This window comes from Alligator sinensis, unplaced genomic scaffold (assembly GCF_000455745.1).
Source record: "Alligator sinensis unplaced genomic scaffold, ASM45574v1 scaffold534_1, whole genome shotgun sequence".
NCBI classification, from domain to species: domain Eukaryota; kingdom Metazoa; phylum Chordata; order Crocodylia; family Alligatoridae; genus Alligator; species Alligator sinensis.
The window spans coordinates 280,262-296,936 of NW_005842050.1; the positions used below are offsets into that span (position 1 = coordinate 280,262).

Below are 16,675 nucleotides of genomic sequence, written 5' to 3' on the forward strand. Positions count from 1 at the left end.
GCTTGCTCTCTCAGTCCTGGGTGCACTTTGGGGAGAAAGAACCCCCTTCCCCGCAGTGCACCCAGGCTGGCTGCCAGCCCCCCTGGTCCCAGCTGCACTTCAGGGAGACAGAGCCCCCCCTGCCGTAGCACACCTGAGCTGATTTCTGGCATCCCTGGTCCCAGGTGTGCTTTGGGGAGATAAAGCCCTTCCCACCACAGCATGCCTAGGCTGACTGCCAGCTCCCCCGGTCCTGCGGCACTGTGGAGAGAGAAACTGTCTTCTCTTTTCCCCACCCCAGCCAAGCTGTGGCTCTCAGCTGGCTGAAGGGGGAAGGCAGGACTAGTTTGAGAGGCTGTCACTGACAGCCCAGGGGTGAGACACACAGCTGCCCCAGGCTGCTTTTGGCAATCTTCAGCAGCGCTCAGATCACGCTGGGAGGCATGCAATATCACCCCCTTCCTCCTGGCCTTGGCCAGTGCAGGAAGGCTCCGAGCATCCCTCCTTGTGAACACACACCAAACACCAAATATCTTTTATGTTTGATCATACTGTAACTTTTAGCATTTTGTGTAAAGCGCAAAAGTTACAGAGTGATTGCAAGTGACTTCCTGCACTTCTGTACATACCCTAAGAAGCTAGAAGTGGACGGTAGTAGCAATTCAGGCTGCTGTAGTATGAGCAAGTCTGCCAGTACCTCAGGCTGTTGCAAGCTGGACTTCCAGGGTACTGAAACCAGCTCACACCACAGTACTAAAAACAATACTGCAGCTTGTGGTGCCATGATGAGCAAAGCCAGAAGAATTCCTGGTGATGATGGTGCCACAAAGGCAGAGGTTGACATAGCCAAATTCTTGGTTGATAAGGAAGCCTTAGGTGATATTGCTTGCATCTGGATGTTGCTTCAGTCCTAAATCATAACCATCATAGTGGGAATAAACTTCAGAGGAAACCACTGAGAGTCATGAAGTCGGGTGAAGATGGTGTGGGGAGGAAGATGTTCTCATTTTTGAGGATCATTTTGTGGGATGACACATGTCAGAACTATCCTTCCTCTATATTTGTACCTTTCCAAATGAGAAAATTTTGCCAGGTTTGGTTATTTTGGACACAACAGAAGCACTTCATGTATCTATCACTTCGTGTATTGCCTGTTTGCTTGAGGGGCAACACTTGAATCACACAGCCCCTGAAGTCATTCTGGTTCCAGAACTAAGGCTACCATAAAAATGTACAACAGGTCATCACACTACATTAGAGAATAAAAAACATTTGTTTGCTAGTAGTTTCAGATAACCAACAGCAAGCTGCTCAGTTCTGAGCCAGGATATGGTTGAAAGGCTCTGAAGTACAGTTGGTACATCCTGCCCTTGACAGAGTATAAGGACATATCAGAGCACATGTATTGTACAACATACTGACTACCAGCCCAAAGACTCCATGCTTGAGTACACAGGGCAGACACATGGCAATAGCGGAATTTGTATGTGGACAATCACTCATTGGAGAACTGATTTAGAAGAGCATAAGAATATTTACAAAATTCAACAACAGAGACATAGCAAGCAAGATGCAGAGATGGCTCAGTTTCATAGCTTATTTTCTGGCTGTAGACCAAAGACAAAAAGAAATGGGAAAATATGACATTTTTTTCCAATAAAAATAGGTGCATTTCTGGCAAAATACTCCCAAACTACCTCCAGTTTTCTGTCTTCTTATTGCATATTTATGAATGTGCTAAAGAATCTGGTATGTTAAACCAATGGAACGATTTACAAGCTTAAAAATAAGCATGTGCCAAACAGTTTGAGAACTGGGTCCCTTCTTTCAAAATAAAGCATTAAACACATTACTGGATGTATGAGTTATTTTTAGGTGATCTGCATATTTTTTTAAAGATAGAACTGTGCCCTTTTCTTACTCCTTTTTTATGATGCATAAAAGAAGGTTGGAACATATTTAAAGGATTTTTTCTCTTTAGCTTTATTTTGTAACTACTGGAACATCAAGTCTGGTTATTCTTTGTGTTAGCTGAAGTACTAAGTAGGGGCAGGTCTCAGAGACGTGTACTGAAAGCTGTTATCCCCTACTTCAAGAGTTGGGGGTGACTAATCTTTCAAAAGAAATATTCTCTCTCACCATCAAACAACAATAGATAAAATGTATCCTTTTAAATAGTCTGAACACAAATCTGTCACCCCTTCAATGATTGTCTTTCAGTCTCCCATCTCTTATGATTTCATAATTTTACTGGTTCTCAGTAATGACTGGCTGTATTTCTACTGGAGAACGAGTGTCAACTGAACCAATGAAAGTTGCAAGCATGCAGTGCATCATCCATGCTAGTACAAATATGAAAGGAATACTGAACACGTTAGTAAAATTAAATTTTATGGCAATAGCTTAAAATTACCTCAGAAATCACTTCATTGAAACACAGTCTTCTGATACATACAAATAACATGTCAAAAGAACGGTAAGGTTACAAAACCAAGTACTCAAAAGTTAGAAATTGCACTATTTAATATTGCCAGTGCATTTTTAACTGGACAGCCTTGTCTGCATTCTTTACAATACAGTTTTTAATTACAAGACCACATACAACTTTTGCCATAGGACCCTAGTCTCATTCAGTACAAGGATGAACAGTTCTTGTTACATGAGGGGCAGTTCAATATTTATATTATCCTCACTATTCAACATGTAGCTTCATACCCCTCAAGATGTGTTCAAAATACAGAATTCTTAATGTCTTTATGAGCTTCTCTATGATGCTTATGAATGTACTGAGTGTTTCATAACTATTAATAAATGTAATATCATCACTATAAATTGAGGTATTATCCATATTCTGCTAAAAATGAAAGAGGTGTTCTACCTAAAACAGTGGTTTTCAAGCCTTTTTCATTTGCAGACCCCCTCAGTTTTTTTCAAATGGAGGTGTGGACCCCTTGGAATTGTAAGTGTAGGTATTCACATACTTTTTATTTATCATAGTCATCTGTTGTCACCTTAGACATAGTCTACAGACCCCCAGGAGTCCGTGGACCACAGGTTGAAACCACTAACCTAAAACTCTCATTCACCTCTGTGCAGGTCTATTTTATGCACTGAATGAGGAAGAGATCCTGTAGAAAAAAACATATAATCAGAAGCATATAATCATGCCACCAAAGACTGAAGCCTAATGTATACTCACAAGTGGATTGAATTAAGGTTGCAAAGGAAATGTAAACTGTCACTTCCTAACTTTTGAAGCAGTGGTTTGTAACCTTGAGCGGGTTTGTATATATGTATGTGTATAATCTTCTAGGTTAAAAACAAACCAAAACCTAAGAGATGCCATCATGTGGCTTTGTACTGACCTAAATGGATTATCAGGATACTTGGAATCTTTAGAACCTCTCTCTATGAAGCTCATGGAGTAAACGGACAAGTAGTCATAGGAGCCTATCATCATCCATGTGGATGAACACAAGTAGGAGGAGGCATCAGTGAGTTTCACAGATATTTGCTAGCCACAAAGGAATGTAGAAAGGAATCCTGGGTTCCGTTCCAGGATTAGGAAGGGAATGAACTCTCATGGCGATAAACTATCTTCCTGTCTTCTACCCAAGTCTTAATCTGTCTCAGTCCCATTCTTTCCCCCTACCCAAGCTCCTTGTCCAATTTCAAGGTTTGTCTAAACAAGGCAATTAGTGTCACAAATTAGGATAATAACATATTCACCCAAATCCAAGACGACCCTGAATTTAAGATGACCCCCCCAATTATTAGATTCTAAACATGGAAAATTATACATTTGTTTTAATTTTCCACATCTAGAATCTAGTTATTAGAGGGTCAAATTCTTCTCTCCCATCAGTGCCACAGGGAAAGCAATAGCAGAGAAAGCAGCAGCTGGAGGGCAGGCAGCCTGCCCCATACCCCTAGTCTCCCACTTGCTATGTGTACCCCTTGTGCCTGCCCCCTTGCTTGCTGATCCCCCCCCCCCCTTCACATTTGCAACTTTTCTCTCTCTCTCTGCTGGGGGGTATGGAGCACTTGGCCAGGCCAGGCAGTAGTGGTGGCTCTGGCTCCAGCCACAGCTAGGGTCAGGTCCAGAGCCAGAGCAGCTACCCCCACTACTCCATGCACCTCTTCCCTGCATTTCACTCTGCTCTGTGCATCTCTTTTCCTCCCTGCACTATGCACCCCTTCCCTACGCTCCCTTCCCTCCTGCACTCCCCTTCCCCCATTCACTTTCCTTGTGCTCCACATGTCCTTTGTCCTTCACTCTGCACATCCTTCCCCATGTTCACCACCTTTTCCTCCATGAGCCCCGCTACACTGCCTGTCCCCTTCCCCACATCCCTTCCTTGAGCTCTACTTACTACATGCTCCCCTTCACCTTTACCCTTCCCCCACGCCCTTTTCCTGCAGTCCCTCTCGCTCCACAGGTCACTTCCCCTGCTGCTCTTTTCCCTGTGCTCCCCCCACCTCCCACACTGTGCGCCCCTTCCCCATGCTCCCCTCTGCACTACACACCTCACCTCTTCCCCTGAACTGCACACCACCTTCCCTCTGCTCCCCCCACACCATGCGTCACTTCCCCTGCATGCCCCCTGCTCCCCCAACCTGCTACATGACCCAACTTGGCCACATTCAAAGCCACAGCAGCTGCTTGCCTAGCCTATACTCAAATCTAGGATAAGGGGGTCCTCCCCATGCTGAATGGGGGGGAAAAAAAACCTCATCTTAGATCCAAGTAAGTACAATAATTAACAGTATACTAGCAACTCCACACTAATTACCTTGCACAGAATGTCTTTCTGCAAGTAAATCACTTCAATTTCTAGGATTATTTACCCCAAGAGCAAATTCCGAGCAGCTAGTACTTTGCAAACTGACACCCTAGATTACTACACACTAACTTCCTTATGTAATTAAACTTTCAGTCTCCTATAGCTGGGCTTCTCATTCAACTGAGCCCACCTCAGGCTCCTTGCCTTAGTCTCTTTGGACAGTTAAAGTTTCCCCCCATCCCTTCAGCACCTTGCTCTAGTCTTCTTGCCCAGCCAGGATCAGAAGGATTAATTTCTCACAAAAGCAGATTTTGAATTTAGGGCCTTGTCTCTATAATATTTCTATGTGAAAAGATTTCCAAACCTGACATCCACAGTTTTATTACTTTCGTGGTCAAACACTTCAAAAGCTTCTGTAATCTTTTTCTGAATATCTGCTATTGCAGCCTCTGAAAAAAAGGAAAGAAAAGATTCAATAAGATAATTTTATTTTAAATTTAAGTACCAACCAAAAGAAAGACTAAAATGCAGTCTCCACCCTGAAATGAAGGAATTCACTTTTGAGCTTCCCCATTCCCCACAAACTTTGGGGGGAAACAATTTCTTCAATTGTCTTCCTCTCTACTATATTAATCTTGGTTTGAAAACCCTCTTTTGGGGAACAGGAAGATGAGAGAAAATATTTTCCCTTTTACTTTCTTCCTCTGTTCAAAAGGCCCCAGACAGCAACAATCTCCCTATCATCCTTCCCCCTCCTCCCCACACTTGCTAGGGCAGTGGTGTAGCACAGGTGCCATGGGCAGCCTCTACATGTGGCATGTAGCAGATTGAAGAGAGGACATGCAGTACAGCCACAGATAGTACACAGAGAAAAGCAAAGCAGCCAACCAGGTAGAGACTACAGGACAGAGCAGCAGGTCAGGCAAGGGAAAGGGATTGGAGTGGCACCAGCAAAGGTGTGGGGCTTAATTTATGGCATATCTGCCAAACAGGTTGCCCACCACCATGTTAGGGGATGGGTGTACCACTCTTCAGAGTCTCCTTTATGTTGCTCCCATAAATCAATGAAGCAAAGCACTACCAGATTACAGCCTTTGAAGCAACTCCCAACCACTCCTGGCCTGGGAGAAGTGGTTCATACTTCATTCAACCCAATATTCTCTGCACTAGGATCCAGAATGATTTGGATAGACTGGAGAAATGGTCCACAATCAATTAGATGATATTCAACGAGAACAAGTGCAAAGCCCTGCAAAGAAAGACCTGGGGGGTTACAGTAGACCATATGCTAAATACGAGCCAACAGTGTGCTATTGTTGCAAAAATAGCCAACAGCATACTGAGTTGTATTAATAAAAGTGTCTCTTGCAAATTAAGGGAAGTGATTCTTCTAGTCTATTCAAGCCTCATCTGGAGTACTGCGTCTACTTTTGGGACCCACCCTTCAAGAAGGACATGGATATAGTGGAAAGAGTCCAGCACAGAGCAACAATCAGCAAATGATTAGAGGCTCAGGAAGCAAGATTTACGAGAAAAGGCTAAAAGAACTAGAGTCATTTAATCTGGAGAAAAGAAGATGGAGGAGGAATTTGATAACACTCTCAAATCCCTGAAGGGTGATTACAGAGAGGATGAAGATGGGCTTTTTCTGCGACTGACGGGGACAGGACTAGGAGCAATGGACTCAAGCCACACCAGGGGAAATTTAGGTTGGAGATTAGGAGGAACTTTCTGACTATGATGATCAGATATTGGAACAGGCCACTGACTGAGGGAAACTGTGGAATCTCTATTCTTGGAAGTTTTTCAAGAGCAGGTTAGATAGACACTTGGCTGGGATGGTTTAGTCAGGGATGATCTTGCCTTGAGCAGGGGGATGGAGTAGATGACCTTCTGTGGTTCCTTCTAGTCCTACTTCCCTATGATTCTAGACCAACTCTTCCTGTTGCTTCCTTCTCCCTCCTTCCCTTGGTCACTTTCTTTTTTTGTTTCATTTGTTCATCTGTGACTTCCTTCTATAGTTGTCTCCCTGTTTTGCCTTCCTCATCTAGTTTTTTTCTTTCTGAATCTACTTGGAGTTTAAGTTTGTTTTCTGTTTCTCCCACTTTGAACATCCGGCCTTCCTTTAGAACTTCTCAGTTCCTATAGTGGGGCTACTATGGGGCTGTGCAAAGGTAATATAATGTACTTACTTGTGTGCAATAATGATTTAGATATAGCTTACTGGTCTTATTCTTCTCCCTGACGTTTCTCACATAGTCACTTATACATGTTCAACATGAATGTAAATAGTGTAAGAGTGGAGGATTCTTATTTGATAGTAGTAAAAGCTTTGTTATCTGGCACCCATGGGGAATGGGGGGTGCCGGATAACAAAATATGCTGGTTAATTGAGAGGCCCGAACAGGCGTCTTTGCCTATTCAGGCTGCCACTTCTCCCACTGCGTCCAGGGTGTCACTGCCCCTTCCACGGCATCGCCGCACCTCCTGCCGCATCGCCAACCCTTCCATAGGCCCCGCAGGCCCTGAGAGACAGGGAGGCAGGACACGTGCAGCCTGCTATGCCCCAGGCCGTGGGGGCTTAGCAGCGCAGGCTGCTTTGCCTGGGGGCTCAAAGAAACCGGAAGTGCCACGATGGGCACTTCCGGTTTCACTTTACCTTACAAGCCGGCATGCCAGTTAATAACACATGCCGACTTGTAAGGTGCTGGTTAATGGAACTTTTACAGTATTTATACATACTCTGAACACAAGTTGAAACAACTATGCAATATGCAAGTTTGTGAAAACCTTTCTCCAATGCCTTTTTTTCCCCCTGTAACAGGATTGTCTTATTGCTAACTTGGTTTCCTTCCTTGTCAGTACATTTTAGGGTTTCCCCCCCAAAAAATGGTGTATAGACTGGCATGCATCTCTAAAGAACTTACTGGCTTGATCCAGAGTACATGTACTTAATGGAATGACTCTTATTCCTGACGATAGGTTTTGCATATTATTTTGCATTTGCTGTTTTAAGCCTTATGTATACTGCAAAAATTACCGTGACTGACTTGGGGCTTCTAGAATAGGTAAGCTGAAACCAAAACTGAACAGCCTACCTTCAAGTAAATATAAATACAAACCTTTGAAGAACTGTGGCACCCTTTGAAGAATTGTGGTGTGATGATATTAAATTTATTAATAGTTATGAAGCACTCAGTACATTCATAAGCATCACTGAAGCACCCTTTGAAGAACTGTGGTTAAAACCTAAGTGGACCTAATTGTAAGTGGGCTGAAGCTCAACCTGTTGAAATTGATGGGAGCCCTTCCAATGATTTTGATGGGCCTTGAATCAGAACCCTACAGAGCATCTGCAATTCACAATGAACTAAATAGACACTTAGCTGTTCCTAACATCAGACCTTTAAATTCTAAATTTCTCCTTGTGTTAGAAGCAATGCTTCAGAAACATGGGCAGCTGGTGCCTCCTGAGTCTGGGGGGAGGGCACCTGCAGAAGCTGGCAGTGATGGTGGCGGCAGACAAGGGCTGGTGAGCACCCACAGAAGCTGCCAGTGGTGTTGGTGGCAGGGACGGGGCTGGTAAGCACCCGCAGAAGCCACTGCTGGCATCGGGGACAGGGCTGGCAAGCACCCGCAGAAGCTACCGGAGGTGTCAGCAGTGGGGACGGCCCTGTCAGGGGGACACATGCCTCCCCATGCTCCCCTACCTATGCCTATGCTTCAGAAACGGGGAATAGTCAAGCAATTCTTCTAACACCTTAATAGCATCTGGCAAAGTAGGCTGTAGCCTATGAAAATTCATACATCTCTGAGAAAGTCTATAAGGGCACTTTTACATGCGTTTCCCGGGTGAGGGACTTTTTAGAGTAGCTGTGAGAGCTGCTGTAATTAAAGCACCACCACATCTCCTGTATTAGTGTCCATGGCTGTGTGTAGACAAAATGAGGGACATGTTTGCACAACACTTTAAAGTGGGTTAAATGCTTTTGCACTGCTTTAATGGTGTTGGTGTTTGCATGCATTGGTGGCATATTGTGCAATAATTCCAGCTGCTGTAGGAAATTCGGTGGTGTAATGCACCTTAAATGACTTGGGGTGCAGCAAACTAACTCCTCTAAGGAGTTTTAGTTTGCTGCCCTACAGCTGCAGAGCAAAGCACCAGGCTCTGTGCAGCTCAAGGGCTCTGCAGGAAGCCCATGCAGGCAGTCTGGCAGCAGCCAGGGAAGGCAGGCTCCACCCAAGAAAAGTGGCGAACCTGATCTTTTTTTTCCCCCTGGAGCCTGCCTGCCTGCCTGAGTTCCGTGGAGGCCTGGTGCTTCCCTCCACGGCTGTGGTGCACCCTGGGACAGCCTGAGCCAGGTGCCTGCGGGCAGGTGCCGCCTGGGGTGGGGGACGCTGCCGCTGCCACAAAGGGAAGCACCAGCTGAACCCCCGCAGCCCAGGGACTGCTCCGCCTGCTGGCAGCTTGCTCTCCCCTCTCCGCCACTGGAGAGGCAGGGAAAGTCAGGGGTGTGGGCAACACCGGGGGAGTAAACAGGTTCAGGTGTGTGCACAACACGGGGGGATTAAAGGGCCCTAAATTGAAGCAGTGTTTTTAAAAACCCACCACTTCAATTTAGGGCCCCCATTTCATCTACACATGCCCCCTTGAGCTTAAAAATGGTGGTGGGGGTGTTTGGACTAAAGCTTGTTTTTAATCGCGGGGACACTGATACAAAAGACGCAGGAGGCTGCTGGAGCACAGCAATTGCCACACTTCAGCAGACTTGATTAATTAAGTCTGCTCCAACACACTGGAATTCCAGCACGTCGGAGCAGACTCTGTGCTTGTGGCACTCTAAGGTGCCACACTGCCCTACCTTCTGCCTACCTCAGACTAAGACAGCTAACCAGCTTGCTCTACCTTTATAAATGTTATATCAGAATCTTAGTATCTTTGTAGACTAGCTAATGATTGTATTCCTGGTTCAATAGGTGACCTTTCTTCAGGAACTCAAGTAATTGAGAGTGATTAATATAAATTCCTAGTGCTGAAACAATGTATGTATCCAGCCTTTTGAAGTTTCATCATGGGGAGAAACAGCATATGCTGGTTTGACCTGGTTCAAGAAGCCTGAGAGACAAAATGCCTGAAACTGAATAAAAAATGACCACCTGGACCCAGGAAAAAGGCTGATCACAGTCAGTTCAAAAACTGATGTGAAATTGTGACCAAAGGGGATAGGACCTGGGGAGAGTATGAAGAACTTTAAGCCTGTCAGAGTCTACATGCAGAGGATGGCTAACTGTCTGGTAAACTGGAAATAAATGTAAACTGTTTATTGTTTTATTGTCTGCTTTTTCCTGTAACGCTTGTTCTAACAAACAGTACTTTGCTTTATGAAACTAGTTACTGGTTAACCCTGTTATCATCCCCAGAGAGAAAAAAGCTCCAAGTGCTGAACTAAGCTTAGCTAATTAAAGTAAATCGCAGAAGCCTCCTGGGTAGATTCCTAATTTGGAAGAAGAATATGTTCCTGCTCCAAGAAACGTGACAGGCAGAGGCTGGAGACCTATACAGCATGCCCTCAAGGAGGCAGTAAACTCAAGGAGGCGGTAAATGGTTTGTCTAACTCAGAAACTGTGACAACACCCTAGTCTACTGAAATCTTTCACCTCATGGAGGATTCTGACTACAGGTAAATGGAGAGAGGCATGAACTGGTCCTCCCTAAGTTCTTTCTAAAACGACATGCATATATAATAGCTACCCAATAAATACACCAAGCTTTATAGATCTGAACACATATAGCTCATAAGCAAGAGAATTTGCAAACTGGAAAGAGGCAGCATATAAAATTAGCTGGGTTGTATTTTTTTATTTTGTTTTGAAGAAAAGTAGCTTGAATGGAAACTGAAATCTGTTGGAACCAATCCCAATGCAAACAACTGCTTATTCCTAGCAATGCATATTATTTCAGTTATCATAGTATTTTTTTATTTTCTCAGATTCAATTATTTTTACTTTGTTTGAGCAATCAGAAGAGATGATATAAAAATAATTTATCAAATATGTTAAATACAAAGTTGATTTTAACACTTTCTTCTTCTTTCTTTTCCTTTAGTGTTTTCCAAATCCTTTGGAATTTTTAAATTTTCTCCTTTGTGAACTATGATAGATAAAGTTCCAGACACTACCCCTTTTGTGAGAGCAATACAGGAAGGGATTCCTAAATTAATTCTCCTAGCCGCAGTCAGTCTGAATTTCCCCTCTTTAGACTGTCCAGGCCAACTTTGGAACCTGTTTGAACCTACCACTTACAGCCTACCTGTCCTACTGGTAACATTTCTTCTGCAAGGCACCACTTCTGCAGCCAGAGCAGAGAACAAAAGTGTTTAAATAGATATGGTTCTTCCATACTCCAAGTAAAAAGCATTTTAAAATTGTTTTTAGCTGATAAAACTTGCTAGAATCTATGATTAATTTAAACATATGCGCTTTCCTTTCTCTCCCCCTGCCCCAGGCCAGGTTCTCTGAAAGCCTGGCAATGGAACCATGCCAGTTTCAAAGCCTGCCATTCCTTTCACAGAACGGAGAAGTTACATTTGTTTGAAGAAACGGCATCAGAAGGACAGGTAGGCAAGTTGGGCCAAGATTAAACAGCCCCCAAAAATGCTAGGGTGCAACAGTTGACAGTTCACAGGGAAAGGTCTAGTCTCAAAGCAGTTTGAATGTCATATTGTAGAATATGAAATTCTGAAATCCTTACAATGTACCCTTTAAAATTGTGACCTGATTTCCAGAAGAGCGGAGCACCAGCAGCTTGCATTGTCTTTACTGGGTGATTGGATGCTCAAGACCTCTCAAAATTAGGAAAATCATTCATTTTCCTTGAAAAGGAATGCTGAAATATTAATTTGTATTAACATTAACCTAATATAAATGTTAATAAGTTGCATCCATAACTGTACAACTTTTATAGCTCAACTGTTGGTATTACTTTATTTAACCTGTGAAAACTTCAGAATGTTTCAGACTACTAGACTACAACATGATTTCCAGTTTAGAAGTTCTAGTCTAGGGGGCTGACAATGTTTTTGGACAGAGTACCAAAAACCCCCGCAACCTCGATTTGTAAGATATTGGCCTGCCATGGGTGGATGGCGTGGGCTCTACAAGGGGGTCGATCCTTGTTGTGGCAGCACAGCCCCAACCCCCTCCCTGCTGTCCACCCCAAGATGCATGTGCCAAGCAAAATGCCTTTGCATGCTATGCTCTGGCACCCATGCCAGGGGTTGCCTACCCTTGTTCTAGTCAATAATTTGTTGCCACATTGACAAATTGCAGTCACTCTTTCTCTTCATGGTTACAACCCATGTATTAGGTGTTCCAGAAGTATTTTCCCCTTCTCTAGTTGTTTGTATCTTTTCAGTTTTTTACATATATTTTTCATTTACATTCTTCTTGACAAACGTAAAAGTGGCTATCTTTCTATAACCAGGAATATTTTGTTTATGATGTACAGGCAGTCCTCAACTTACAACATTTCGAGTTACAAAGTTTTGCATTTACAACGTTTATAAATTGACACCCTGTTTCAACTTTGACGTCAGTTTCGACTTTACAATGCTCGATCCGATGCGACACCACGCCACACCACATCCTCGAACAAGTTCTCTGCATCGCTCATTTCCCTTGAGAACATCTGGCCAAACTTCCTTAGACACTTTCTTTAAGAAAGCAGACAAGACTCCAGAAAAACCTGCAGCCAAGACTCCTGAGAAGACTCCAGCCAAGAACTCTTAAAGTCCAACTAAGAACCTTTCATAAAGTCCAGCAAAGTCACCTCAAAGAAGTCCTTCCAAATCAATAAGATTGCTATTTACAATATAAATACATTAATGTAGCTATATTAGTCATCTATAATTGATTGAGTACAAAATTCTGGGGTATTTTTGGTAAAAATAGGGTATTGGGCCTTGGTTCAGGAACCAATCCCCCATTTATAACATTGTTTCTTATGAGAAAATTGGTTCCGAATTACAACGTTTCGACTTAAGACACAGTTTTCAGGAACCAATTGTGTTGTAAGTCCGAGGACTGCCTGTAGTCAAAATGTAGATGCAGTAGAGAAGACATTTTGTTTGCTATTGATACCAAGATGCCTTTTAACCCCTACCACTGAATAGAGGGGGTGTCTTACTAATCTAAAAATCAGGAGTGAAATAATGAGACTCTCTGGAACCATAAATCTGAATCCTCTCTTGGTTACCCTAAAACTTTTATCCTTCCAAATCCAAATAAAACTAGGATCAGGCAATTTATAGTTTTTGGATGAATCTTTTAGATAAAATATATATAAATGAATGAATAAATAAGAACTGGGCTGCTCTGCATAACCATTAAGGACTGCGGAATACTCTTAAGCAGTAGTTCCCAATGTGGTGCCCATGGGTGCCATGGCACCCCCCAAGTTTTATTCAGGTGCCTGCACACATTTTCACGATCAGTAAAAATCATTATTCTAACAAATATTTTTTACCTAAATATTTTTGTAAGCAAAGGGAAGCTGCATTTTGAAGTCGTGGATCTAATGCCATTTTAAGTAATGGATGAGATGTTCAGATTGATCTAAATTCTAAACGTTAATATTCATATTGGTGCCTGCTACTTTTTCTCTTAAATTGGAATGTGCCCTTGGGCATATAAATGTTGGGAACCCCTGCTCTTAAGGGATTGCAATGGCCATTGGTCAAAATACACTACTGCAATAGTCTGTTTGGCTACTGCCTTCCACTTCAGTGCTAACCATATTCTGGAGGATATACTTTATTAAAACTTCATTAGACATGGGCTGCCCATTGATGCCTTGTACCTTCTAGAACAAGGTGTCAGACTCATCTCACCCCACAGACCATATAAGCGATACTGGGACAGTCTTTAAAAGCTACTACTAGTGTAGCTCAGGTACAAAGGACCATAGGGTAGTACACCTAGGGAGGAAGAGCCAGCAGCATACCTACAGGCTGGGGAACTCCCTTCTAGTCAGCACAGAGGCAGAAAAGGATCTTGGTGTCATTATTGATTCCAAAATGAACATGGGCCACCAATGTGGGGATGCAGTCAGGAAGGTAACTGCACCTTGTCATGCATCCACAGATGCATCTCAAGCAGGTCCAAGGAGGTGATCCTCCCCCTCTATGCGACACTGGTCAGGCTGCAGTTGGAGTACTGTGTCCAGTTCTGGGCGCTGCACTTCAGGACAGATGTGGACAGCATCGAGAGGGTCCAGAGGAGGGCCACTCACATGATCAGGGGGCAGCAGGGCAGGCCCTATGAGGAGAGGCTACGGGACCTGAACCTGTTCAGCCTCCACAAGAGAAGGCTGAGGGAGTATCTAGTGGCTGTTTACAAACTAGTCAGGGGGGACCAGCAGGCATTGGGGGAGTCCCTGTTCCCCCGAGCTCTATCAGGAGTGATAAGAAATAACCGTCACAAGCTGGCAGAGGGTAGATTTAGGCTAGACATCAGGAGGTGCTACTTCACTGTCAGGGCGGCTAGGAACCAACTTCCAAGAGAAGTGGTGCTGGCTCCTACCCTGGGGGTCTTTAAGAGAAGGCTAGATGAACACCTTGCTGGGGTCATTTGACCCCAGTACTCTTTCCTGCCATGACAGGGGGTTGGACTTGATGATCTGCTCAGGTCCCTTCTGACCCTACCAACTATGAAACTATGACCAGCAGGCTATGGGAGAGTCCCTGTTCCCCCCAGCACTACCGGGAGTAACGAGGAATAATGGCCATAAATTGATTGAGAGTAGATTCAGACTAGATATCAGGAGGCACTACTTCACAGTCAGGCCAGCTACGATCTGGAACGAACTTTCAAGGGAAGTGGTGCTCACTCCTACCCTGGGGGTCTTCAAAAGGATAGACACCTTGCCAGGGTCGTTTAACCCCAGCATTCTTTCCTGCCCATGGCAGGAGGTTGGACTTGATGATCTGCTCAGGTCCCTTCTGACCCTACCTACTATGAAACTATAGCATGTCACTTTGTGGCAACCCAGTTTCTGTGTTTTCAATGTGTTCCAATGCCATTGGAAAACACAGAGTGCAAACTCAGCTAAAATATGGCATATACTTTGTATCATTTATGTTCAAGAAAGAAAAAACTCAAACTAGAACAGGTGCAAAGGAGGACTACTAGTATAGTCAAGGGGAATGGAGGTCAGCTAAAGAGTTTGGCTTGTTTAGACTAGCAAGACTGAGAGGACATATGCTTACTGTCTACAAATATAATTAAACAATAGGGAGGGAGAAGAGCTATTTAAGGTACAGGCCAATTTGGCACAAGAACAAATGAATATAAACTGATCACGAATAAATTTAGGCAGGAAATGAAAAGAAAGTTTCAAACCATCACAGCAATCAAGTTCTAGAACAGCCTTCCAATAGGAGACGTTAGGGTAAAAATCCTAACTACTTCCAGATGTAACATGGTAAGTATATTAAATGGATTATATTAGTGGTTCCCAACCTTTTTTTTCCTGCAGACCAGAACAGAATGGGGTGCACGGAGCCCGCTGCCTCCCTCCTGGGGCTGCCCCACCCTCCAGCTTTAACCCTGTATGTGCCTGCTGGCGGTGGAAGCCGCTTGCCCAGGCAGACAGACGGGGGTCCGAGCAGGAGGTTCATGCCATGACCTGGTAGCAAACACTTTGCGGCCCAGTTCCAGGCCATGGCCCAGTGGCTGGAAACCTCTGAATTATATGACCTGGCTGTCTGCAGATTAGATGCTATGGTTGTCTATCCAACCCTTTCTGAATTGTGGGTGATTATGACCTGATTTTTTAAATAGATCCTAGCTTTCTGAAGTTGAGTACCAAAAATGAGAGGCTGCTTTAAAAAATACAATCCTTTTGGACCTATCACCTATCGGATTCATTGCAAAGCTATGGTAATTAGTATATCATGCTCCTTACAAAAAGATCCAGTTTTGCCACATCCGTATCAGATAAACCAGACACCCCCAGCATCCCAGCATGCTCTCTGGGCTGAGTGGGGCTCTCTGCTGAGTGGCCCCTCCCCTCTGCTCCCTGGCTGGAGTTCGGCACAGACTTGCAGGCACAGAGCGTCTGCCTGGCTTCTCTCTGCTAAGCAGGGATTATTCCCCCCTCCCCTCTGCCTTATGCAGACACCTCAGCATTAGGTAGCAGACCACACGCTGGCTAAGGTCCGTGCTGTGGGAGAGAACAGAGGCAGACAGGCTTTTTGGAGTTAATCAACAGGTAGCTTAATGTCCTTCCTTGGAAGAGCTGTTTAAGAAGAGCTCCACTAGTTAATGGAGAGAGGCTTTGTTTTCTTAATGAGTTGATAATTACTGAGTTAAGGGTAATAAACATTCAGATCAGAACGTCCTGCCAGGGACTGGCCATGCCTCGCTTAGCTCTGACCTGTGGAAGCAAAGGGAGGGCTGCTCTAGCACTGCCCCAGGCTTCTAGCCTGAGCCACTCCAGGCATGTCTCTGCATTTCAGGGATGTCTGTCTGGGTTACAAACTGATTTAGCCTAGCTAGGTTAGACTAACCTGCAAAGATTGAATCAAGTCAGGCTCAGGCCTGAATGTCTGTCCCTAGCCCCAGTGTTTTTGTATGTCTGTCCCTAGCCCCAGTGTTCCCTGCCAGCCCAGGAGCAGGCATGGGGGAAGGGAACCTGCCCACTGCCACTGATGTCTCTAGTTGAACTTGGTTCCATATGCAACCTGGCTGAAGCCAGACAAGAGTAGCTCTGAAGCTCCCCACCCCTGCCCCAGGATCAACTAAGGACAGCAGCAATGGCTGGTGGGGGAGGGGGAAATGAGCAGGGAGAGGTGGGAAGGGGAGGGAATGTACCACTGAGAATAGAAGAGAAGAGAGGGGAGAGAAGATTCTTA

General features: G+C 44.3%; 1 protein-coding gene across 2 annotated transcripts in view; it reads right to left on the reverse strand.

The window, feature by feature from the left end:
- Positions 1–5,214, reverse strand: part of EFCAB2 (EF-hand calcium binding domain 2) — a 30,412-nt gene extending 25,198 nt beyond the window's left edge. Inside the window, exons 1-2 of one of the 2 annotated variants that reach the window (XM_025203247.1) lie at positions 5,128–5,210; positions 3,345–3,429 (exon numbers count right to left, since the gene is read on the reverse strand). In XM_025203247.1, the coding sequence (XP_025059032.1) occupies positions 3,345–3,429; positions 5,128–5,134 (92 nt within the window). In that variant the 5' untranslated portion in view covers positions 5,135–5,210. Of the gene's footprint in view, positions 1–3,344; positions 3,430–5,127 lie in introns of both variants that reach the window. The other variant, XM_025203248.1, reaches the window with a different exon arrangement.
- Between the last annotated feature and the right edge of the window lie 11,461 nt (positions 5,215–16,675).